The following is a 25,465-nucleotide window of genomic DNA, read 5'->3' on the forward strand; positions in this document are numbered from 1 at the left end:
GAAAATGTATAAGCCTGTCTTTTTTTTTTTTTTTCTAGAGAAAGAAAAAAAATGTAGTTTGCTTCCACTGTGAAAAACTCTGTAACAAGATACTCAGTGGAAACTGTAAATAATGAGGTTTTGGAGAGATAGATATGAATTTTAGACTTGATATTTTATATATATATATAAAATATCAAGTCTCAAATTCCAGTATCAAAAGCATTTGACCTCCCATGGCTTGTGTGCCTTTCCTGCTGGGATGGCCCATAGTCCTTGGTCATCTTGAGTATGTCCTTTCATCTTATACTTCCGATTATGTGACTGGATGTGTGACTGCTCTGATCTTGAATTAGCAAACTCTTAGGATTTAGATTTGGGTTCTTGACATTTATAAGCAGGATTATTCTATCATTAGGAGTTGCATACATTTGTGGTATAGTGTTTATTTTTAGATTCTGCCAATTAAGCCACTGTTGGAAGCTGAAAGTTTGTAGTTCTCTTGAATTCATCTATTCATTGGTAAAATTGTCATGTGTATACTGTCAGTATAGACCTTTAGGTTAAGTTTTGACTAAATTTAAAATGTTTGTAGGAAACTTGCTGTTTACAGAGTGTTTTAAGAATTTATTGCCTGAATTAAAAGAACCTAAAGTTTTTTTCACTTTGTGTCGCTATGAATTCTTTTGGGCAGTTGTTCCTATTTAATGACAAGCTTCATTACAAAATTTGTTTTTTCTTTATAACACAGGGTTCCATATAGATATAAAAAGCAGTTACCTAGGTTTCCCATGATTTACTTGGCGAGATAGCCAATTAGATTTTTTGGCTTTAGTTTTAAGCTTAGTGAAATCAGGATATCAATTACACACTGATAAAATGACAGAAGCAAAGAGTTTTATTGATAAATAAACTTGTGGTTTTAAAGCTTGTATTTAAATTGGTGTATTTTCAACATCTATTTAGTGATCCTGAAGTTCCAGAGCCAGAATCAGAAATGAAGAGGCGATTACCAAGACGAGCCAAAACAGCAGCACTAGAAAAAAGTAAAGTTAACCTTGCACAGTTTCTCAATGAAGATATAAGTTAGAAGAGATGATGGAGGTGAAGTCCTTTTAACCATGTACTTTAAAATTATGTTCAGTTCTCTGCTTTAATAGTTATTCTTGTATCAAAACTAGAAAAGGCCTCATGTAGAAATTTGTGCTGTGAGATTTCATATTACTTTGGCCTGTACTGAAGCTTTAGGCCTGTGCCTGTCAGTGTGCTCCATGGACACCTGCATCAGTCACGTGGAGTTCATCAGAATCTAAGGTGGGCTTAGGAACCTGCTTCTTGAATAGGTTTCCAGGCGATGCTTATGAACTCTGCTTAATAGGGCATCATGGACAGCTTTTCAGCGTAACTAGCTGGTAGCTTGCATTTAGAAAGCTTTGATTTAGATGGGGCGCATCCAACATCAACGAGAGCACTTCAGAACACATCATAACGGGGCAACTCCAGGGCAAATGAAGTACCACAAACTGGCTACAACGGAGCTTACCTTCAGGGAGGATGAGTACAGTGAACCTAAAGTACCCAGCATCTGTGTCAGTTATTCTGATAATTTTGTCTTGTGATTCTAACACTAAAAATATTTTGGTAATGCTACCTGTATGGGTAATTTCTCTTCTTAAAATATTTGTATCTTACACTAAAAATATTTTGGTAATATTACCTGTATGGGTAATTTCTCTTAAAATATTTGTATCTGAGAGCCCTAGTTTGCTTATGGTTGTGATGGTGTTTCTTGGGTTAGGGAGATGTTCACATACACACACATATATATATTTTTAAGTAATCTCTGCACCCATTGTGGGGCTCAAACTCATGACCCCAAGATCAAGAGTCACCTGCTCTACTGAGTCACCCGGGTGCCCCTACTTAACACATTAATTATGGAGTTGCTTTCTATATTTTTGGACTTAACAAAATAATGTGGATAATAAAAGATAATTCTAGTGGGAAAAGTGTGACAGGAAGTCCTTTATGAGTACTTGTTCTGTCACTGTCCATTTCATTTTTCTTCTCAAATTGGCACTTGCCTGACTTGTGGAACTTTTAGTGTATGAACTGAGTCCCCTTTCCTTCTGCAACACACCCAGCAAAACGCATGTTCTTACCTCTCTGATAATTACCTTTTCTCTTTATTATCCAGAACAGAAATGTCCTAACAAACATTGGATCTATTCTAATAATGATTGTGCTTTTTAAGGTTTATTTACCATAGGCCATTTTTTAAGGTGATGTTCTAAGAGCTAAATTAAGATCGTTGTGCTTTTTAGAACCAAATTGCTATATTACATACATACATGTACTTTATAAAACGCAGAAATATAAAAGGAGTCTGAAAGTTACAAAGTAAGAATGCTTATTAAGCAAAAGGAAAAGGCAGATATGGTGGTGATCTAAAACAATAAAAAATAGATGATTGATTTTCATTCTGTTGGCTCTGTGTCTTCCTGTGCTTCAGATTCCTTATGTAAATCTTTTTGTTATATCCCTGTCACTTTAAAAATAATTTTTGTGGGTGGGGTATAGGGGGAAATAAGGACTTAGAGTGTACACAGAATGTTCTATAAGGAAAAGTCTTTAGAAACACCATAAACTAAATCCCATTTACCCTATAGCCAGGCTATTCAAAGGGAAGAAGCCATGTTCTTACATACTTACACCGACCACCATACCAAAGCATTTTTTTCTGTGGCATGGGGAAAAAGAAATGTAAGCACCAAACCTTTAGTATTCTTACTATTCAAGTTTTAGACACAATCACATAAGCCATTGCTGAAGCTATGGTTTTGACTATTATAGTTAAAGGTAAGGAATATTATCCTGATTTTAAAAGACATTTTACACTTAAATGGCTAAAATACAATAAAATCAATAGATGTAAATCCATTTACCATTTTTCATTCAAAACTGGTAACTTACACCAAACAGTATTCTTGTCTGTAAGAGGCACAGCTTTGCTACAGAGTAAACATGCAATTGTGCCATTAACCTTACAGCCCATAGATTTTATAGGTTTAAAAGTACAGAGAAAACTGATCAGCTCAAATTCTCCTATGAATGGAAACATGCTACTTGATGATAAACTATGATCAACTTTTCTATACATATATAACTTTGAAAGAGATGATATACTTCTAAGAGATACCTTTGCCTTTTACCAGTTTGCTTCGAGGTAGTTGGTATCCACCTATTATATCATGGGTCAGGTCATCATCACAACTCTTTACAATACTAGCCTCCTAAATCACATAATGTGTTATATATTAAAACTTTGTGTACAGAAATAAAACCGGGAACAATCATGTATTTAAACTTAGGGCATAAAAGAGTCACAAAATACCATTAAAAAGAGAAACGTCAAAATCCATTTGTACTGCAAAATTCCACAATGGTCCGGTGTAAAACATAAAAAAAAAAAAAATACAAAGAATATAATCAAAACGATTAATGCTCATGATTTAATATAAAGACATCACAGGACTAGAAATATTTCAAGATCAATAGATAAATGCAGGAGGAATACTGATGTACAAAATGAGAGTGCAAGAAGAACTGTAATCTATTTCTCTTCACTTTTGAGATTTTGGTTATGAACTGTACAGCTCGCTAGAGATGCTGCTGTCAAATTCAGATTCCATTCAATGGGATGATTAAGGCACATCTTAATGGGGCTCAAAGGGCAACTTGCTGTATTCCCATCGGACAAATTCAATTTCTCATCAGTTTTCATTTGTAGCATGCTGGAAAAAAAAAGTGTAAAGCATTTTAGTTTTAATTTCAAAGAAATTATCAACCTTGTAAAAGAAATTCAATCATTTTATTGTTTAGACCTCCAGACATTAGAGTTAGACAGGGCATTTTATCATTCCGAAAGTACAGAGTTTGGTTCTTTTCCTCACCTCTGGCCTCCTTTCTGAACTGAATACATTACATATGTAAGCCAGGTATTTGCAAGGTCACCCAGATAGCACTGGACAAAAACCACTGTATATATGGATTCCATCAGCATGCTCAGGACATTTAACCTACTGAACTTGATAGGATTCAGCTCTTTTCATTTGTCCTTTAACTTACCAGGATCAGAGCCACTTTGAGACAAGAAGGAATTAACCTTTGAAAACCTACCATGTTCTAGAGACATTTACATGGATTATCTCATCAATTTCATAGCAACCAAGCAATGTTGGTACACGTCTCATGATAAATGATAAAAGTGAGTCTCAGATTCAAGTACAGATAGATATATGCCTGAAGTTAGTCACCAGACCAATGGAAATAAAGTCCTTCCTCTTTCCCTTATGCTTACCTACTAGCTCTCTAAAGAGAATCTTTAGAAGCATCGAGAGTCCAAAGGGAAGCTAGTCCACATATAATGGACATGTAAACCCAGATCTTAATGACAATCCATTCACGTTTTCAGATGTAAATCCTTAGGTTTATAAATGATTTCATAGCTTGTTCTACATTAGTTAGGTTGGACCGCATGATTCCTAGGCTTTCTCCAACCACAGGTTTATGATTTTTCCTATTACTAAAGAAGGAACTGCTGTGCAGTATTTAAGTGACTTGTTATAAAAGTGGCAGCCGCCTCCAGGCATCCGTAGTAGTTTCCTGATTTCTCCTTGCAACCTCAACAACCTACTCATTTGCCATTCAGTAAACTAGACAGATTTAACCTGTTCTGCCATATTTTAATAGCAGGAGCTTTCCTCAGGCAAATGGACTCCCACTTCCACCAAATAACATAGTTTCAAGTTTACAGATATGAAACAGAATGACAAGTCGCCGAAAAGGTTACTCATCAAATAGAAAATCACTTTTAAAAATCTAAAAAACATAGAGGTGAATAAATGAGATGGTACTTAAAGTAAATCATGGCCTGATATATGACAAAGAGATCCAATAACCAATATTCATTCATACTGGAAATCCTGACTGACTTTTGAAAACATTTGCACTGGTTACTATTATTAGACTGCTAGCCTCATGGACCTCAAGATATTTTTGTTTTTCAAGGTAGCAAAGCTCAGATAAAGCAGTAATGTCTTTCCTTCTTACAAAGGACTGCCAGTCTTTGTATTTGTATTATGTGCATGTATGCCTCGTTGAGAAACTCTAGGGCAAGCTATAAAAATACAATTATTTAAGACAGCTTGGTAGATAAGTATTTCAAGTATCAATGTCAGAAGTAGTAAATGATGGCATGAAGCAACAAATCATGGTGATAAAAACAATTTTTGCCGTTTGCTATTTGATAGACAAGGTATATTCATCAGAATACTAGTTTAACAACTACATTACTGTTATTTTTACTACTTGTGAAAATATTAAATTTACTTTTCTAGAGAGTATACTCCAAATTTGGGTACACAAACTCCACAGGAGTACACAAAAGTACACACATCACAGGAAGAAAATACCAGTTAAAGAACTACATGTTAGTACTAATAGACTGACATACTTAATTCATAAAAACCCACTTAAAACTAGGTGGTGTGCAGGGGCACCTGGGTGGCTCAGTTGATTAAGCGTCTGACGTTGGGTCAGGTCATGATCTCATGGTTTGTGAGTTTGAGCCCTGCATCAGGCTCTGTGCTGACAGCTCTGAGCCTGAATGGAGCCTGCTTCAGATTCTGTGTCTTCCTCTCTCTCTACCCTTCCCTCTGCTCTCATATGCTCTCTCAAAAGTAAATAAACATTTAAAAAATAAAGTGGTGTGCAAACTTTGGGCACATTGAGTAAACTAGAGAGAGTAAACCAATCTAAAGAATACTAAGAGTAGAAGAACATATCTTCAGGTGCCAGAAACAGGCAGTAGAATAAAAGCTAGAAGGGACCTGTCTAGATACCTTGTTTTTAAGATGGGAAAACTAAGGTATAGAAAAAACAAAAAAAACAAAAAAAAACCCTGCTCTTTTTCGGAATATTCTAACCGGACATATGCAGACTAATATAAGAACCTGCATCTTTAGTAAGAACTGAAGCACTTTTCAATTCCATTTGCTATACCAAATTATTTAACACTGAGTATCCACTAGAAAGCACTTGTGAGACACAAAGATGTGGAAGTGTACACAGTGCATGCTTTCAAAGAATCTGTAATCTAGAGGAATTTAAATATTCCTTTATTGTTGGAAGTTAAAAAATTTGACTTGTTAGGTTTAATGCCAGGAGTTTAGGGTACAATCATATACATTTGTACCAAGTGAAAGATTAATACATGTTCCTCAACTGTTTCTCTTTTTAAGTAATCTCTACACCAAATGTGGGGTTTGAACTCCTGACCCCGAAGTCGAGTCACATGCTGTATTGACTGAGCCAGCCAGGTGCCTCTCCCAAATTTTCTCGATGTGCTTTTTAAATTTTTTTTCTTTTGTAGGTTTTGAACAGGAAAATTGAGTATTCTTGTATGTGTCTATGTATTGAACTGTTTCTAGGGGGTTGATGTCTAGGAGTGGGATAAACCGAGTCAAAGATTTTGGATAGATCTTACCAAAACACCCTTTGTAGACAATATGCCATTTTACACTCTGACCAACAGTGTGTGAAAATGTCTTTCTTCCCTCATTTTCTTACCAATAATTTATAATAAAATCTAAGTATCATTGTAAAAAAATAGGTTAAAAAATGGTATGCTGTTGTTTAATTTGCACTTCTCTTATGAGGAAGGTTCGGCTTATTTTCATATTTAGAAGCCATTTGTTTTTCCTTCTCTATGTTCTTTGTCCTCTGAGATGATCCATTTTGATATGTAGTTAAGATCAGTGTTTTTGTTCTATGTGATTTACACTCCCGCTTCTCTGCCTACCCTGCCTTGTTCATTAGTTGTTTATATCCGCTTATGGTGATTTTATCATGAATCCATTCTAAATTTTAGATCATCAGATTTATATGGTGATAGATTCAATATCTTATTTCATGGCTTCTTTATCATAAGATGATAAAGTCAATATCTTATTTCATGGCTTTTCTGCCTTACATATATGGTTCAAAAGTTGAAGCAGCAGCATTTAAATCATATCAAGTGGCTTTATGTGTCCACATCCAGGATACTATTGAAAGCTTAGCAATGGTGTAGCGCATACAGTGGTACTCTTACAAGTAAAGAACTGGAGGAAGGAAGATAAAGACCTGGGTTCCAGTTCTGAGAATATTAATAATCAGCCTCATGATGCTGGACAAGTAACAGCTTCATTCAGTCTCCTTTTCCTTATCTTTAAAAAAAGAAATTAAACGACATCTTCCTACTTACCTTTACATTTCTGATGTTCTAATTAAGGAGTGCCATTTAACATGATTTAAAAACCATATGGAGCTATAGACAAATGCAAAGGCTTAACACTGTATTTTGGTGAATGGGCGCCAAAGCTGGAAGAGAGATACTCACCCTAAGTAAGGCGTCTATCAAACTAGCAAGACAGATGGTAGGTGAGAAGTGAACGAGGACAAAGACGGGGCACCTGAAATGATCATCTAGACATCTAAGCCTATTTTCAATACTTGGGTAATTTCATCCACCCCAGATAGAGCCTCTCCAGCACTGAATGGAAGTTTATAAGAATATGCATTCGGGAAGTATAAAAGATGAAAATCTCTGGTGGGTCATGGAAATCCAAATGGTTATAATGTGTGATTTAAATTAATGATTACTGGGGCGCCTGGGTGGCTCAGTCAGTTAAGCATCTGACTCTTGATTTCAGCTTAGGTCATGATCTCAGTTCGTGAGATGAGCCCCATGTTGGGCTCTGCACTGGGCGCAGAGCCTGCTTGGGATTCTCTCTCCCTTTCAGCCCCTCCCCCCAGCTCGTGCTCTCTTTCTCAAGGTAAACATCTAATGATTACTGATAATTGTAACAAAAAGAATTTTTAATATATCTAGCTCTAATAACTCAATCTTGTTTTACTTCTTACTAGAGATATGGGATAATTCATCTCTGTCATACAGACTATAACCTTTAATGTAAATTGGCCAAATCACAGGAAACAAATTTTAGTGTGATCAGACCAGGTCTGAAAATATCATTTCTAGAGCAGTTGCTACATGCCAGGCACTATGCTAAACACCTCTCTGACAATATTTTATTCAGTTCTAACCACCACCACTGAGGCTCAAAGAAGTAAAATGACGTATCAAGCTCACTCAACTAGTAAGGACAAGTTCAGAGTCTAGGATCTATCACTCTACCTTGCATACTAACTCTTGAGTTACAATTTTGTCATGATTCTGCCTTCATGTTAATACCCATTTACCTATTTCTTCAGAACACTTAACATATTGTTTGGTCTGTAGATGTGTTTGGTCTACAGATTTCAGACAAAAAGACATCCTGGAGGCCTAGAGCCATTAACTGTATCTAGAAAGTTCTATATTTAGAGCATGAAGTTTCCTCATATTTAAATGAGGAGCTGTTACATCTTTCAGTTTCTCAAGGTAAAAGAAAATATGTAAGGGCACAGACATGTGTTTTGATAGCTACCATAAGAGTATTCTTTAGGTTAAGAGTTTCAAGAAATAAGTTCATCTTTTCGAAAGGAGAAAAGTCAGCTGTATGCATGGATAAACTGAATTCTGGTATAGGATTTGAAATTTGAACAGTTACTATAATGTACATGAAACTATTGACTTTGAATTCATTTGTTTTAACTCCAAATTCTGAATGACTGGTTATTTCCTCTGGAAATGATGTCATCTAATGTTAAGTCGGTAAAAATTTACTGAATAGCTATTATAGCTATACCCTGAGCCTGATTCTCCACAAATCTATCCGAATACAGTAGGGTTGTTAAATGTGCAAAACTAGATCAGAGAACTTTTCTGAAGTCATCAAGTGTGCTCCCATATTTCTGATGTAGTAAGGAGTTAGAAAAATGAAATCTTTGGTCTACTAGACTCTAAATTTGATAATTCTAGTGTTTCAGGAGGCCAACACAGGATTTTCCCATGTATCAGAATGTTTCAGTTCTTTGAGGAGCTGGTCTACTGATTACTGAAGCTAGAATTCATACGTTCTTCCCTCAAATCCTTAACCAATACCTACCTAGTATATTAAGAATATAGAATAATGTGATGGTGTCTATCTTCAAGGGTTTTCCAGTTCGGTAAGGAGGCAGAAGGGAGAAGTATTCATGAATTACTGGAATAAAAAGCAGTATGCAGTAAATACAGAAGATGTAACTAAAGACTAAGGGATTACAGGGACGGGAAATTAATCCCAGCAGTGGGGAGACTGAGGAAAAGTCATTTAAAATAGATCTAAAGGGATAAGGATTTTAGTAAACTGGGAGAGAGGGAGGCTTTGTAGAGCCTAAGTTCTGATTCCAAATCAAATCACTCACCTGCTAAGTGTATATTCCCTAACCTCTAAGCTTCAATTTAACTGGAAAGTGATGTGATTATTGAATGAGCTTATATAAGCAGCTGGCATAGAGAGGGCATGTAAAATGCCTGGCTGGACACAGAGTAAGGACCCAATAAATGCTAATATTAGTACAACTAACAAAAAGTCAAAAGATATGTGTGGGATAAAAGGTGACAGATATGTGTATGATTTGTTTCTGCAATAGTACAACCATTGAATATAAAATCTCTGGGCTTAAAGTGGGGGTAGGGGGTTGGAGGTTCAAATTAAGAGCCATAGGGATCTAGCCACTTAAACATGGTCTACCAGTGGACCATGAGGTCAAAGGTATGAGTAAATCCTTTTTTTTTTTTTTGCTGACAAACTCTGTAAGCGTTAAGTTGTACAGAATGTTTGTTTTTAAAGAATTAAGAGTAAAATTTCTCTTTGGTAGAATATTGAAGAATTTAAAGGCCTTGGTAGATTGTTAAGTGGTTGATTTTAAGTCAGACATTTTTTCTGACTTGCTTTTGATTATTTGATGTGGTTATTTGAAGGAACAGAAGAACCTGGTGGTTAAGAGTAAGACTTTGAAGTCTCATATTCTTGAATTAGAATCCTAGATTTGCAATTTACTCCAGCCAATTTTAGGAGAATTACTTTTTTAATATAAAGATTAGCATACTATGTGCTTAACTAGTGTTATCATGATAATTAGAACAAACCATTACTGGAGATTCATAAGGAAACATCTAGAATAAAAAGAATAGTTTCTCCTGAGAAATAGGTCTACCTGAATTTTTAGTTGAATAGAATGAAGGAAATTATAATCAGATCAAAGGCACAAAAGCAATTCTCTTCAGAAACCAATGAACATAGTTTGCACTGCTTTGTGATTTCGAAGTGATCATTGGCCATGTAAGGACAAAACATTTACCCAAATTTCTTAATTAACTTGTATATTAAATCAGTATAACACAGCTGTGCCTAAAGCAGTATCTTACATATAATAGGTATTCAGATATTCAATAAATACACAAATGTGATTTATATACATTCATAAAAATAAAATGGGAAATTTTAGTACTAAATTACTATGATACTAAAAGCAATTAGCAGTTATTATACTAAAATAATGCCAAACAACTAACTGAAAGATTGCAGAGCCTGACATGACAGAATGATTTTGGACCCTGTTCACATCTGCCTTCTGAGAAACTTAACAATGGTCATAATCAATGATCCCTTCCTTTTTTTTTTTTTTTTTTAAATATACCATCTGTGGCAGATTAATTGCATTCAGAGCCCAAATTCTTCACCCATCCCTGGGTGCTCTATCATTTTGCAATGTCCTCTCATTCTGGCCTCATCCATGTGACTTGCTTGGGCCAATAGGATGTTAGCAAGTATGAACTGTAAACTGGCTGAGGCCAGTGCAAGCTGAAGCGTGAGAAACTACTTGGTCATTTACGTATGCTCCCTCATATACCTCTGCTTTTACCATGAGAGCAATGCCTGGGCCGGCCTGTGGGGTGCATGGGAGGTGTGAAGCTGGTCTAAGGTGATGCACCTGTTAGGCAGCTCATACAAAGACACGTGAGGGAGCCTAGCCAAAATCAAAAGAACCTCTTAGCCTCATTTGCCAGTCACATATATATAAGTGTAGTAAGTGCTTCTTTACTTTAAGGCAGTTAGTTTTGGGGGTAGCTTGTAATATAGCATTATTGTGGCAATAGATAATGATGTTTAAACAAGTGCAAGTCTTAAAAAACAAAACTTCACTTAATCTTTTCTTTTCCTCAAGTTAACATTTTTAGAGCTAGATTACTTTAATGAGTTATCCTATACTTGCTATCACCATTTTCTTGTCTCCTATTCTTAACCGACTCCAGTCTGGCTTCTAGGCTTTTCACTCCACAAAAACACCTACTAAAGTCACCAATGAATTGATAAGTCTAATGAATGATGTTTAATTTTCAACTATTTTGCCTTCCTAACAACATTCAACACTAATGGCCATTTCCTCTGCTATCGACTGAACTATATACCCTCCAGACTCATATGTTGAAGCCCCAACCCCCTTAAGAAATATAGGGCCTTTAGGAGGTAACTAAGGTAAAATGAGATCACAATCTGAGTCCTAATCTGATGGGCTTGTTGTCCCCATAAGAGGAAAAGACACCAGAGACTGGGAAAGTAGCCATTTGCAAACCAGCAAGAGAGACCTCACCAGAAACTGAACCCTCCAGACTTTGATCTTAGACTTTCTAGCCTCCAGAACGGTGAGAAAACAAATCTGTTTTAAGCTACGCAGTCTATGGCATTTTGTTACGGCAGCCTGAGAAGAGTAAACCTCTTTCTTGAAACTCAGTTTTCTTGGATTTTGATACAAAACACAATACTGGCTTTCTTTTTCCTCTTCCTTTTACTACAAGTCATCCTACTTTTGGATGGCTTAGAATTTCTCAAGGCTAAGTCCCAGACTTCCTTTTCTTCTTCTTCTCCTTCTTCTTCTTCTTCTTCTATAATCTCTATTGAGGTGTTCTCATCCATACTCAGTTTCAGTTACCAATGATCTCTCAAACATCTCAACTCTTCCCACAGTTCACTCATTACTTCTTCAGAAAGGATTTCCCTGTGTACTCAGCGTAAAGTAACTACCCTTAGAAACTCCCTATATCATCTAATTTCATTAACACAGAACTTAAATTGCTTATGTTTTTCTTCTCTCCCATTAAAATACAAGTTTGATGAGAGTACAACATATTGGTCTTGTTCAACATATTATTTCCAGCACCATGCATATAGAAGCTGGATAAATATCTGTCAAAAGAATAAATCTAGGGCTTCTGCTTCTTGCCATGATGAAGTAACAGGAATCAGATTTACCTTCTCATTTACACAACTTAAAAAAATAGACAAAAATATATGAAATATTCAAAGATGAAAGAAAGTACAGGATGATAGTGATCCCTGAAAGAAGGAAACAAAGGTAGGTAAGTCATAACACTTGCTCTGGCTCACTGCCTGGATAGTTTCCGGTCTACAGTATAGTAAGAGGAATCCAAAGCAAGTCTTCCTGAGATGAGAGGACAAAGTCTGGAGGTGAGGGAGACCAAGGCAACTAGAATCTGTGGGGCAAATAACAGGAGACAGAGTTGCATTGACGGTGCCAGAGATCTGCATTGGTTTCCCTGGAATATATATGCAGATAAATACTGATCAGTGGATGAATATTTCCTGAGGCTGTGAAAAAGACCAGTGAGAAGGACTAGGTGGAAAATCCTTAGAGGCCATATAGGACTGGATATAATTTGTGTTCCCATCAGCAAGAATGGATAAATCTCCTTATATGGTATTAAATAGGTATCAGTAGTGCCTCACTAGTGGGGGTAAAATTAGCCCTAGAGCAGGATTTCTGAACCTCAGCACAAATGACATTTGGAGCCAAGTGATTTTTTTTTTTTTTTTTTTTTTTTGTGGGGAGCTGTCTTATTATGCACTATAGAATGTTTAGCAGAATCAGTGGCCTCTACTCACTAAGTATGACAATCCAAAATGTCCAAAATCAATGCCCAAAAGCAAGATATGAAAGGATAAAGATTTTTCTTAATAAGTTCATGGTGTCTCAGAACTGAGCCCCAAAACATTGAAGGCATTGTAAAAACAACCCAGCATACAGTGTAAAATCGACAATGTGTAGCATCCAATCCCAAATTACCAGGCATGTACAAAACAGGAAATTATCCAAAATGAAGAGAAAAATCAATCGGTAGGAACTGATAGATAATACAGATCGTAAAAGCACACAAGGATGTAAATGTAGGTATTTAAAATATACTCCATCCATTCAAGAAGCTGAGGAAAGCATGAGCATGAGGAGAAATATAGTAGATACAAAGAAGACTAAATTTAAACCTCTGGAGATAAAAATACAATTTCTGAAATGAAAATATCCTGGGTGTTATTAACAGCAGATTAGACAATCCAAAGAAAAGGCTATCAAACTTAAAAACACAGAAATAGCATAATCCAAAATGAAACAGAAAAAAAATGAACAAAGGGGTGCCTGGGTAGCTCAGTCCTGGTTTCGGCTCAGGTCATGATCTCATGGTTTGTGAGCTTGAGCCCCTCATCAGGCTCTGCTGACAGTAAGGATTGGGACTCTCTCTCTCTCTCTCTGTCTCTGTCTCTCTCCCTCCCTCTTTCTGCTCCTCCCACATACTCTCTCAAAATAAATAAACTTAAAAAAATTAACAAAAATGAGAAGGTGTCAGTGATCTGTATGACATAACATATGTGATTGGAATCCCAAAAGTAGAAACAAGGGGGATAAAAACATATTTGAAGAAAATATGGCTGAAAGATTTCCAAATATGATAAAAACTAAACTATATCCAAGTAGTTATTAAAAAAAAAAAAAACTCCAGACAGAAAAAAACATAAGGCAACAATGCCAAATCCGTTTATAATCAAATTGCTGATAACCAGTGATAAAATATTTTTTTTAATGTTTTATTTATTTTTGAGGGAGAGGAAGAGAGAGACAGCGTAAGCAGGGGAGGGTCAGAGAGAGAGGGAGATACAGAATCTGAAGACAGGCTCCAGGCTCTGAGCTAGTTGTCAGCACAGAGCCTGACGTGGGGCTCGAACCCATGAACCACGAGTTCATGACCTGACCCAAAGTCAGATGCTTAACCGACTGAGCCACCCAGACGCCCCAGCCAGTGATAAAATCTTACAAACAACTAAAGCAAAAAACAGTAGAGTAGGAAATATAAGAATGACAGCAGACTTTTCTTCAGAAACAATGCAAACTAAAGGACAGTGGAGGAATGTCTTCAAAGTACTAAAAGAAATATATGGTCACATCTGAATTTCATATTCAGCTAAAATATCTTGCAAAAACAAAAGTGACAAAAAAGTGGAATAAAGACTTTTTCAGACATAAAAAGGCAGAGCTGAGTGAATTAATAAACAGCAAGCCCCCACTACAAGAATTGCTAAAGGAAGTTATTCAGGCAGAAGTAAAATGTTATCACATAGAATCCTGGATTTGTACAAAAGAATGAAAAGCACCAGAAATGGAAAATTCACAGAGAAAATACTTTTCCTATTTTGAAAATCTCTTTGAATAAGTGTACAGAGGGAAAATAGTAACAATATATTGAAAGGATTATAACATTTACAGAAGCACAACTATGAGAATAATAATAGCACAAAGGTTTGGAGGGAGAAAATGCAAATGTACTGTACAGTTCTTAAGATTATACATGAAATTATAACATTATCTGAATGTAGTTTATATTAATGATATATAGGGTAAACCTGACAGCAAGTACTGCCTAAAAACTAAGAGATTAAATAGAATAATAAAATACACTCAACTTGTCCAAAAGAAGGCAGGAAAAGAGAAAAGTAAATAATAGATGAGACAAATAGAAAATAGAAAGTTGGATAACTATTACCAAAAAGACAAGAAATAACTAGTATTGGTGAAGATTTGGAGAAAAGGCAAACGTGTGTACTATCAGCGGGAATGTAAATTGGCATACCCACTATAGAGAATAGTATGGATGTTCCTCAAAAAATTAAGAATAGAACTCCCATATGATCCAGCAACTCCATTTCTGGATGTTTATCCAAAAAATGAAAATAACTTGAAAAGATAATATGCACTCCCCATCAGGTTCATTGCAGCATCAATTACAATAACCAAGATATGGAAACAACTTAAGAGGCTATCAATGGATGAATGGGTAAAGAGAATGTCTCTCTTCCTCTCTCTCTCTCTCTCTCTCTCTCTCTCACACACACACACACAAACACACACACTGAAATATTACCCAAAAAGTAAGGAAATCATGCCACTTGTGACAACATGAATGGACACTGATGGCATTATGCCAAGTGAATTAAGTCAGAGGAAGACAAATACCAGATGATCTCACTTATACGGAGAATCTAAAATAACAAAAACCAAAATCAACCAAGCTCATAGAAACAGAAAGGAGACTGGTAGATGCCTGAGGTGAGAGCAAAATGGGTAAAGTGGGTCAAAAGGTATAAACTTCTAGTTATAACAAAAATAAGTCATGAGGGTGTAATGTATACATGGTGGCTGTAATTAATACTGTTTTGCATATTTGAAACTTGCTTAAAGAATAGATTGTAAAAGTTTTCATTACAAGAAAAAAATTGTAACTATGGTGACAAATGTTAACTAGACTTATTGTGGTGATCACTTCACTATATACAAGTAGCAAATCATTATGTTGTACACCTGAAACTAATATGTTGTATGTCAATTAAACTGAATTTTTTAAAAAAGTAGAAAGTTGGCTAACTAAACCACATCAAAGATCACATGAAATGGAAAATGGTCTATTAAAAGGCAGAGATCGTCAGACTGAATGAGAAAGCAAGCCTCAAGTATATGCTGCCTCAAAGAAACTCACTCTAGAGACATATATGTTAGAAATAAAAGTGTGGGAAAAGATATACCATGTTAAAACTAGGGAAAAGGAGGCTGGCATGGCTATCAGACAAAAAAAGATTTCAGACCAAGGAATAAAGGAGTAAATTCATCAAAAGTACATAAAAATCCCAAATGTATATGCACCAAATACCAGAGCTTCAAAATACATGATGCAAAACCTGACAGAACTAAAATAGGAAAATCTAGAATCATAGGTGCAGATTTCAAAACACTTCTCTCAAGAATAAATAGAAGTAGACTGAACCTCAGAAGGATGTAAAAGAATTGAACAGCACTATCAACCTGCTGAAAGGGGACACCACCCAGCCGCAGCAGAATGTACATTATTTTCAAGAACACAGAGAACAGTTATTAAAGTAGATTTGGATAGACTCTGGATCATAAAACAGATCTCAATAAATTCTAAAGAATTAAAATAATACAAAATATATTTTACAAGCATAGCAGAATCAAACTAGAAATAAGTAAGAGAAAGGTATCTGGAAAATCCTCAAATATTTGGAAACTGAACAATACATCTCTAAGTAATCCATGGGTTAAACAAGAAACTACAAGGGAAATTAGAAAATATTTCTAATTTAATGGGAGTGAAAACAGAGCAGAGAGAATTTGTGGGATATAGCTAAAGTGGTATTTAGAGGGAAATTTACAACATAATGATTATATTAGTAAGGAATTAATCTTCCTTCTACCACAACACTCTACACTCTATACCAATGGCTCTCAAAGTGTGGTCCTTGGGTCAGCAACATAAGCATCACTTGGGCCCCACACCGTAAACTACTGAAACAGAAAGTGCTTGGAGCCTAACCATTTCTTTTTTAATAAGTCCTCCTGGTGATTCTGATGCACACTAAAGTTTGTAAAGCATTGTTTTAAAGTAGCACAGTTATCATTAGGACCCCATAATGGTCTATGACTTCACTCTTGCACTCTACCATTCATTTTCGACAAGGCGGTCAGATCCTTTAGGAAGGAGAATCTGATGATGTCATATACCTTCCCCATCCACTCCCAATTTAAATCTCTACTGTAAGAGCAATGGGAAGCTATTGAAATTACATAAACATGACTTATGAGAACCTACATGGTCTATCCTTCACTTACTCCTCTATCTTCACACCTGATACCATGTTCCTCCTTTTTCTTTTGACTCAAGGCATACCGGTCATTGTCTTACCTGTAAAGAACACCATGCTGCACCTTTTCCACATGCAACTCTTCCTGAAAGTCAGTTCTCCCCGCCCAGTTGTCTGCTACCTGGCCTCGTTAATTCCTACTCACTTTTCACAGTTCAGTTTGATGGTCATTTCCTTACACAAGTCTTCCCCATTTACCTGGCTTGATATCCCTATAAGGAATTCTTATTGTACCACCTACAGTTATGAACTTGTAAAATTTGTGTAACTATTTACTCAATGTCTGCCTCTCCTAATAAACTTGTACCATGAGGGCAGAACAATACCTGGTTTTGTCTCCCCCACTATATCCTATATATACAGCCTATACATAGCCTAGCATATTGCCCGGCACATAGGAGATGTTTTTCAAAGAATAAATTAATGGAGTCTATCCAGCTTTCTGTTTCTATGTACAGAATCAAAGTAGCAAGCAAATGAATTTTCCAGGTTGCCTGGAATCGGAATGGGGGTGGGGGTGGGGTAGGAAAATTAAGCCAAGGTCTTATTTAAATTAAACAAATTCAAGAAAAAAAAACTGGCAGGATGAAACATTCAGACACCTACTCTGCCGCCCCCGCCCTCCCCCTTAAACAACAGGTGAATTCAATAGACTTAACATTATAATCACAGAATGCTCAGCTCCACTACAAAGAAAAGTGTTTACTGACCAGGAAAAATGAGGGAGAAAAATGGAAGCTAGCGTAGCTCAACCAAGAATTCCAAATTCCTAAGTGAAGAAGTAAAGAAGAAAACCAGGGTAGAAAAGGGGAAAAGAGAACACTTGAGGAAGGAATTTAAGGTATAAAGCACTGAAATCACTCTAACAGGTGGCAGCCACTGGTGAAGGAAGAGAGGAAAAGTGACCCTTCAACTTACCTCAGATAGACAAAGCAGGTCTGGAGGCTGCGGGGAGAGAATAAAGATTTACAAAAATAGAATAAAACTGCCACTATGGCTCCCCCAGCACCATTCTGCTGGATAAAGACAGGTCTTGTCCCATAGAGATAAAGCAAAACAAAACAGCTACAAGTTAGAAATGTATTATATTGTCCAGACCAGGGAGAAGATAGGGTGTTGGGAATAAACCGGATATAGTAACTTTAATCTATTTTTAAAAATCCAATGACTTTATCTAGCCACATACCAAATTCTACTGATAGAAATGGGTCAGCAAACTTTTCCACGAAGGGCCACATAATCACTATTTTAAGTTTTGTGGGCTTTACACAATTACTCGATTCAGCTTGGGTGGCACAAATAGCACTAGACAAAACGTAAGTAAACAAACATGGCAGTGTAACAATAAAACTTTACTTACAACTAGGCGATGGGCCAGACTCCCTGATTTAGATAATTAATTTTATGTTTGAAAATAGTTCTGTACTCCATACCCACTAGTAATAGAGAATCAACCAAATTATCTTTCTTCAAATTATACTATATTGCCAAAGTAAAAATTATTTGAAATATTTTCTTAATAAGTTCCCTGAGTTCCTTTGTAACTCTAATGTCTAACACAATGCCTAAATCAAAAGAAAAAGTTTCCAATTTGTTGAATAAATTGGATGGCTTTCCATGAAAGATGCAGGACAATTAGTGAAGTAGAATATTGTGTAAAAAATAAGTAATGGTTGACAGAGAAACAGAATATAAAATATCCAAGAAAAAAATCTAAGAAAAAAACATTAAGACAGGGGATTATCAAAGTCACTGTTCTATATTTTTAAATACAGCATTACAGCAAGAGTTAGAAACTCTTCAAAACCTAGAACTCTTCTCTTTACTCAGGAAACTATGTAGAGCAGTGTTTTCCAATTATGTTTCCCAAACTGTAGGATATAGAAAGTTGTGATATATAAAGTTTGGACAATGGAGTTTAACATGTTAATGGGACACTGTGAGTCAGGAGGCACAGGAAAGAGAACTGAGCATTTCCCAAAGCTGTGGGACCCCAGAACCCTTTGCACAAGGAATGTCTTGCAACACTACTGCATCTTGGGCTCTGTCTCTAGAATGCTTGTGTAGCAAACTAGATTAAGGTGACAGTGAGTCAGCTAGAAATGTTTCTCTATCTGAATAAATGAAATTCAGAAAATCATCTACTCTGTGCTTCACAGTTCTCCCATTAAATGATGATTATGAAGCTGAATAATAGCACATGAAGAAATGCTAACTCTAAATTTTATGGCTAAAATGTTTAGGCTATTCTGTGCCAAGGCATGCCTCAAACAGACAAATCTAAAAGGACATTTTGAGTTAGGATTCAAAAACTGAGGGAAACCATTCATGAGCAGGACCAGAGGAGGACGTATGGTTGGCTTTAGTGTCAGGGAGGTAAAGGAGTATACTATCAGTTACACACCTGTGTGAAAACCAGAATTCTGAATGGGAAAGTCTGTATTTGGTCATTTTTGAGAACCAATGACAAAACAGGAGACACAGACACACTGAACAGTTGTAGGCCACCTCAGAATCTAATTCAAAGTATAAATTTGAATTCTTAGTTTTTATGGCAAAATTTAATATTTTAGATGAGTACACTGAGTATAGTAACCTCAAGTCCACATAAGTTATTCTAGTCTTAAAATTTCCTTAAATGTGTCCAAAGTAAGCTTATTTACATCCAGATATTTGTCAATTAGGAAAGGCACATATTTACTTGGTAACTCAAAAGATACTGATATTCAAAAGTTCTATATTATTATTTTCAATAGCCATACTCCATTTTAGGCCATAATCACCTCAAAAATCATCTCTTGCAGCTAGCCTTTCACATACCCCATTTGTCCTCCTCCTCAAATCTATACTGTGTGTTATGATCAGAAAAGACTCTCTAGAATTATACTTTGATCATACAGTTTCTCGCTATTCACAGAATGAATTCTAGGCTTGATTTCTTTGTTTATTTGTGAATACAATTAACCCACTTAAATCTAAGGGCCCACCTTTGTCCAAGCTTACATTCTGGCAGCTGAGATAAAAATCACAAAGCTGTTAAATTCTGTTATTTCTTGAGACAGATTTCATATGTTACCTACATTGTACAATGCCCATCATATTACCCTTAAATTACATCTGGACTCCTTGAAAATAGATCTAACATCCTCAATCTTCTGCCCATGGATTTGTAAACTGATTTGCATCCCCATATGTTGTTCCCATTGTTCTCATGTTTTAAGAGAGAAGTGACTCTTCTGGCCCAAACCAATCTAATCATGGTCCACAATGTCCAATAATCAACTCTGGGGCTTCACTCCATCTCCACAGCTTGCGATCTCATGTTTGTATCTTCAACCTTTCATTTTCTACTGGCATCTAAACTTTTTTTTAAAACCAGTCTTCATTAGAGCTTCCTCTCGCTATCTCCCTATTTCCTCTCCAGTCATAGCCATTTACAGTTTTCTGTGCTAATTTTCTTCATATCCTCTTCCTGCATTAAGTCAGTCATAAGATTTCTGGTTGCATTTCCCCACCAAAACCAAAATCATTACAATAACCCTGGTGCTACTTTTAATGGAAACGTTTCAGGACTTAACTGACCTCTTATCAACAGTTTACACTGTTGTTTTATCCCTTCTTAAAACATATTTCCTTATACTCTCCTGGCTTTCCTCTTACTTTGTGACTAGCTTCATCAGTCTCCTTCTATATATCTTTTTTTTTTTTTTCCCTCTATGTCTTTGGGACTCTGAAACCCTAGGCTCTTCCCATTTTACACTGAATAATCTATTCCACTCTCATGGCTTCAATTCTTACGGGACTCTGAAATCTTTATGTGTAGCTCAGACCTCTTTCCCATATTAACCACAGTTGATCTTTAACAACTCAGGTTTAAATTGCATGGGTCCACTTACATGCAGATTTTTTCCCATAAAGATATATACAGAATTGTAAATGCATTTTCTCTTATAATTTTTTTAAAATTTTTAAATGTTATTTATTTTTGAGAGAGTGAGAGAGAGGCAGAGAGTGAGGGAGACACAGAATCCAAAGCAGGCTCCAGGTTCTGAGCTGTCAGCACAGAGCCCAATGCAAGGCTTGAACCCACGAACCGTGAGCTCATGACCTGAGCCAAAGTCAGACGCTTAACCGACTGAGCCACCCAAGGCGTCCTTCTCTAATGACTTTCTTAATAAAATTTTCTTTCCTATAGCTTACTNCAGATTTTATGCTGGTTTTCTTTGTAGAGAGATCTAACACTCCATCCCCTATAATTTTTGCAAGAGAAAAAACTTTATATTTGTGACAGATAGGTAATCCTTACATTTTCACATTTCATTTTTGCTGATCTACTAACTCATGACCTAAAAATTAACACTTGTATTTGACATGTGGCCATTACCAACTCATTTGGTGGTTTTAGCAACAGGACATGACTGGGAAGGCACTACATAGGAAAAAAGAACAGAGGAGCTGGCATTACTAAGTGATATGAAGAAACAAACAGGCTATGATATAAAATCTATTTAAAAGCAACACTTGGTCATCTTTCCCACTGTTCTGCAGTGAACAGCCATTTAACTGCTTATCCATGATTTTTTTTTTTCTATTCAAGGCTGCCCAGATAATGCTTCGAGAAAGTAGGAATGATGTAAGTTGTACAAAACAGAGACCACAGAAAAAAATGATGATGAACAAGAGAACAACAACTAGCATTTACTAGGACTAGCAATATGTGGAACATATACTTTAAGCAGTAAACTGTGACTCTTATGTATAACCAATGTCTTTTTAAGAATTTGGCATAAAATTTTACTGTTTTAAATGGCTGAAACATATAACAGTTGAATCATTGCCTATATAATATAGTGTTTATATCTGTTATTGGATGAAGACATAACCTGTAAGCATGTAACATTTTAGGAAAAACAGCCTGCTAGAAAACTGCCTAAGTATTTATTGAAGTGTAGTTACTTTTATTATTGTTATAATATTGAATTTACATAAATAAAATCAATGATTCAGACATGTTGTTAATCTGACAAACTTGAGGGTCAAAAAGAATAAAAATAAATAATGAATTGAAAACACAGCACCAAATAATACTGTGAATATTTCTTTGCTGATAGCTAAAAATCTGAAAAGTTATAAAGAATCATTATACTTACAATATATACTAAAAAGTTCAAGCTGGTCAATAACAATTCAACTGGGTTTTATTGTTACCATATAAATATATCTAACACTTAAGGGCCCTGGCAAGATACAAATATAGAAAAATAAAATTGTCTCACTCATAACCTATTAGGTATAATTCAATAATAATATTATGGAGTGCCTACTATGTGCAAAGCACTATTTTAGGAATTTGGAAGCAGCAGTAACAGGTATAAAAAGTACTTATTGTCATGGTACCAACCATGACCAATCAAACATGTTACCTGGGGGAGAGCTTCTATAAGGAACACTTTGTATAAAGGCTGTGATACAGAATCATTTCTAAAATGTTTGTGGAATAGCAAAGAGGCCAGCGTAGCTGGAAAGGAGTAAGCCAGGCTGAGTGAAATGAGTTCAGAAATGTAAGAAGGCAGATCACATTAGGCCTTTTAGGCAACGGTAAGAAATTTGAATTTTACTTTGAGACAGGAAGGAGGTTTGGAGGATTCTGAGCATAAGACTGACTCAATTTTAATTTATGCTTTTAAAGGATCAATCTGCTGCGGTGAGAATGGATGGCAAGGGGCTGAGGATGGAGTAGGGAAACCCGTAGAGAAACGTTGGGAAAAGTGCTACAGTACTTCTTAACTCTGGGCTTGCACACTTGGTTCGTTTCCTCTGTTAGAATACTCCTAATCCTCATCGCTTCTTGGCCTTTTGGCTAAAATCAAGCGTAGAATACTTCGAATCCTCTCTTTGTATCCCCACACTCCTCTTAATTCTCACTAAATCTTACTCATCATTCGATCATTCAGGACCCAACTTGGATTTGGTTGACTGTCATTATTCTAGGTTCCTATACCTGCAACACTACATTATTTAGCACTTAGCATGCTATATTCTAGTTGCTTATATACTTACCATTGTTAGCCATGCAGACTATAAGCTATGTGAAGGCAAAGACCATGTCTATTTTATTCACCCAGGTGTCCCCACTATCTAGAATAGTGCCTGGCACACAATAAGTGTTCAGTAAATATTTGGTGAATAGAATTTTGAAGAATTAAAAGGGGAGACAGGACAAGTAAACACAGCACATGGTACACAGTACCTTAAAAAATTGTTAAATGAAGCATCTTGTCCCAGGCTATCTATCGAGCTCAGTTTTTTATGCTTTGTCTCCAACTCAACTCAACCCTCATACTCTCTGTGTACCTAGCCACTTGCAGTTCCTCAAACATGCTATGTGGTGTCAGGTCTCTCAAACTGCAGTGCACAGTTCCCTCTGCCTAGAGTGCTCTACCTTTTCAACTTGTCAAACTCCTAATTATCTTTAAAGATCCATATGCCCCCAAGTAGAAGCAGATTTTTGTTTCCGTTGTGTCAACAGCATGCTGTAACACTTATGACACTGTCCTGCAATAATTGATTTATAGACCTTTTTCTCCCACAAGACTGAATTCCTCAGGCCAGGGATCTATTTATTTGTATTTCATAAAGTGTAGAGTGATGTAACCTACTGAAAGAAGAAAGAAAGAAATGTCTTTTCCTTTATTATCTCATTTCTCTTCTTCAACAATTAAATTTTGCTAATTCAAGACCTTATAAAATCTTCTTCAAGAAATCATTACTACCTAATTTATATTCCGATTTAACACTGAATTCACTAGTTTTGATTCTGCTCCTGTTTTATGTAGTTTGAAGCACATAAAACACACTCTCCATAAGTCTGTTATTCCCAGTCAATGTTACAAAATGAATTAATGAAATTTCTCCAATTCTAAACTCTTCTAGTCTTTTGATATGGCCGATTTAGTTAATTATTCCACACACCAGAAGTAAGAAAAGGAGATACTGGGAACTCTTTCTCTCTCTCCTTTACATTAACTATGCAAATTAGGCTGTAGCTCCCTACTTAGGGCAATAAAGGCATTCTTGTCCTTTTTGGACCAGTCTTAGACACATGGCCCTGGCTAGAGATAATTTTAAACAAGACCTAGGTCCTGTTCCATCTTTAAAAAGAGAGCCACCCAAATCAGGTGTATACTCCTGATTCTTCTTCTTTCAAAACTCTAAACAGTGACCAGAGTGAGAAATGCTGTAATTTTTTTCCCCACAGCTGTGTCTCCATACCTAGGGTACCTATGTTAAATGTTTTGCTCTAAAAGTATTTGCTAACTCAAGGAATCCATTATAGTCTGTTATCCAGTTAAAACAAAAAATATACCCCTTCAACATATTTCTGCCACGCAGTAAAATCAGTCAATGAAAATTTATGTAGTGAATACAAGATACATAAATATGTAAAGAATTTTTAGAAAGATTTTAGTTATCACAGAAATCTCACTTTTTGTTAGTAGTGCTTTGGCCTATACTGAAGTACTTTGCTGATATAACGGCTCCTATAGCTCAAGAGTTAGAAAACCATAAAGAGTCATCTCTAGGGTTGTCCAAATTAGAAAAGCAAAAACAAGAAAAGGGAAGAGACAGCTTGGAAAGAATGAGAAAAGGAAAAGATCACAAACAGAGGGTAAATGGGATTTTTTTGCTCCTGCTGCTGATTTAGATCTAGCTGTAGTGTTTATAGCTAGCAGCATCACTCCTTCACAATGTAGTTAGCATACCATAACTAGACTGTCTTGTGTGTGTATTATTTCCAAAGTACTAATAATTAACTTGATGGATAAAAACTAACCACTTATTATGTATGCTCTATGGCAATATAAAATAAGTAGAAGACAGAGGGACTGAAATTTATTTACCATTCAAGTACTGGTAGGTATGTAGGTTGTTTCTGTTTCACACTATTACAAACTATACTAAAATGAAAATCCTTCTAAGTGCTTTCTTGTGCTCATGTATAAGAATTTTTCTAAGTTATACACCTAGAAGTATAAGTGCTGGACTTTACATTTTGGACTTTAGTAGATATCACCAACTTACTTTCCCACATCCTTGGCAACACTTGATGTTGCTGATATTTTTAATTTTTGCTAATTTGGTAAGAAAAGCAAGGTGCAGGAGTAAATTAACAAGAGTGCATTTAGTATGCATTAATGTGCACTTTTAAAGCACACAAAAAGATTTTGCTTATCAATGTATAAGTAGGTATTATCAGAGGTTGTTTCCAAAAACAAAGAAAAAGATGTGATAGTTCCTTAAGAGAAAGTATTATCAGAAGCAAACATGATCAAATAACATATTTATTAGTCTGGGTGACAGGAACACGACTATTGTGCTGTATATTTCTATACATTTGAAAATTTCATAAAAATAAAAACAGATTGTTTCCATTTACTAGTTATAGACTGGGTCTT

At 35.8% G+C, this 25,465-nt stretch overlaps 2 protein-coding genes across 2 annotated transcripts in view; one reads left to right on the forward strand and one right to left on the reverse strand.

The window, feature by feature from the left end:
- NCAPG (non-SMC condensin I complex subunit G) overlaps positions 1–2,459 on the forward strand; it is a 44,980-nt gene extending 42,521 nt beyond the window's left edge. The window contains exon 21 of the mRNA XM_077750420.1: positions 946–2,459. Within this exon, the coding sequence (XP_077606546.1) occupies positions 946–1,069 (124 nt within the window). The 3' untranslated portion in view covers positions 1,070–2,459. The remainder of the gene's footprint in view (positions 1–945) is intronic.
- A 1,006-nt stretch (positions 2,460–3,465) lies between these two features.
- The window catches only part of LCORL (ligand dependent nuclear receptor corepressor like), a 151,789-nt gene continuing 129,789 nt past the window's right edge, over positions 3,466–25,465 (reverse strand). The window contains exons 8-11 of the mRNA XM_077750465.1: positions 21,210–21,259; positions 19,997–20,022; positions 17,928–17,954; positions 3,466–3,773 (exon numbers count right to left, since the gene is read on the reverse strand). Coding sequence (XP_077606591.1) covers positions 3,593–3,773; positions 17,928–17,954; positions 19,997–20,022; positions 21,210–21,259 — 284 coding nt within the window. The 3' untranslated portion in view covers positions 3,466–3,592. The remainder of the gene's footprint in view (positions 3,774–17,927; positions 17,955–19,996; positions 20,023–21,209; positions 21,260–25,465) is intronic.

The sequence above is a fragment of the Crocuta crocuta genome, unplaced genomic scaffold (genome assembly GCF_008692635.1).
Source record: "Crocuta crocuta isolate KB4526 unplaced genomic scaffold, BGI_CrCroc_1.0 scaffold179, whole genome shotgun sequence".
In the NCBI taxonomy this organism is placed as follows: Eukaryota; Metazoa; Chordata; class Mammalia; order Carnivora; family Hyaenidae; genus Crocuta; species Crocuta crocuta.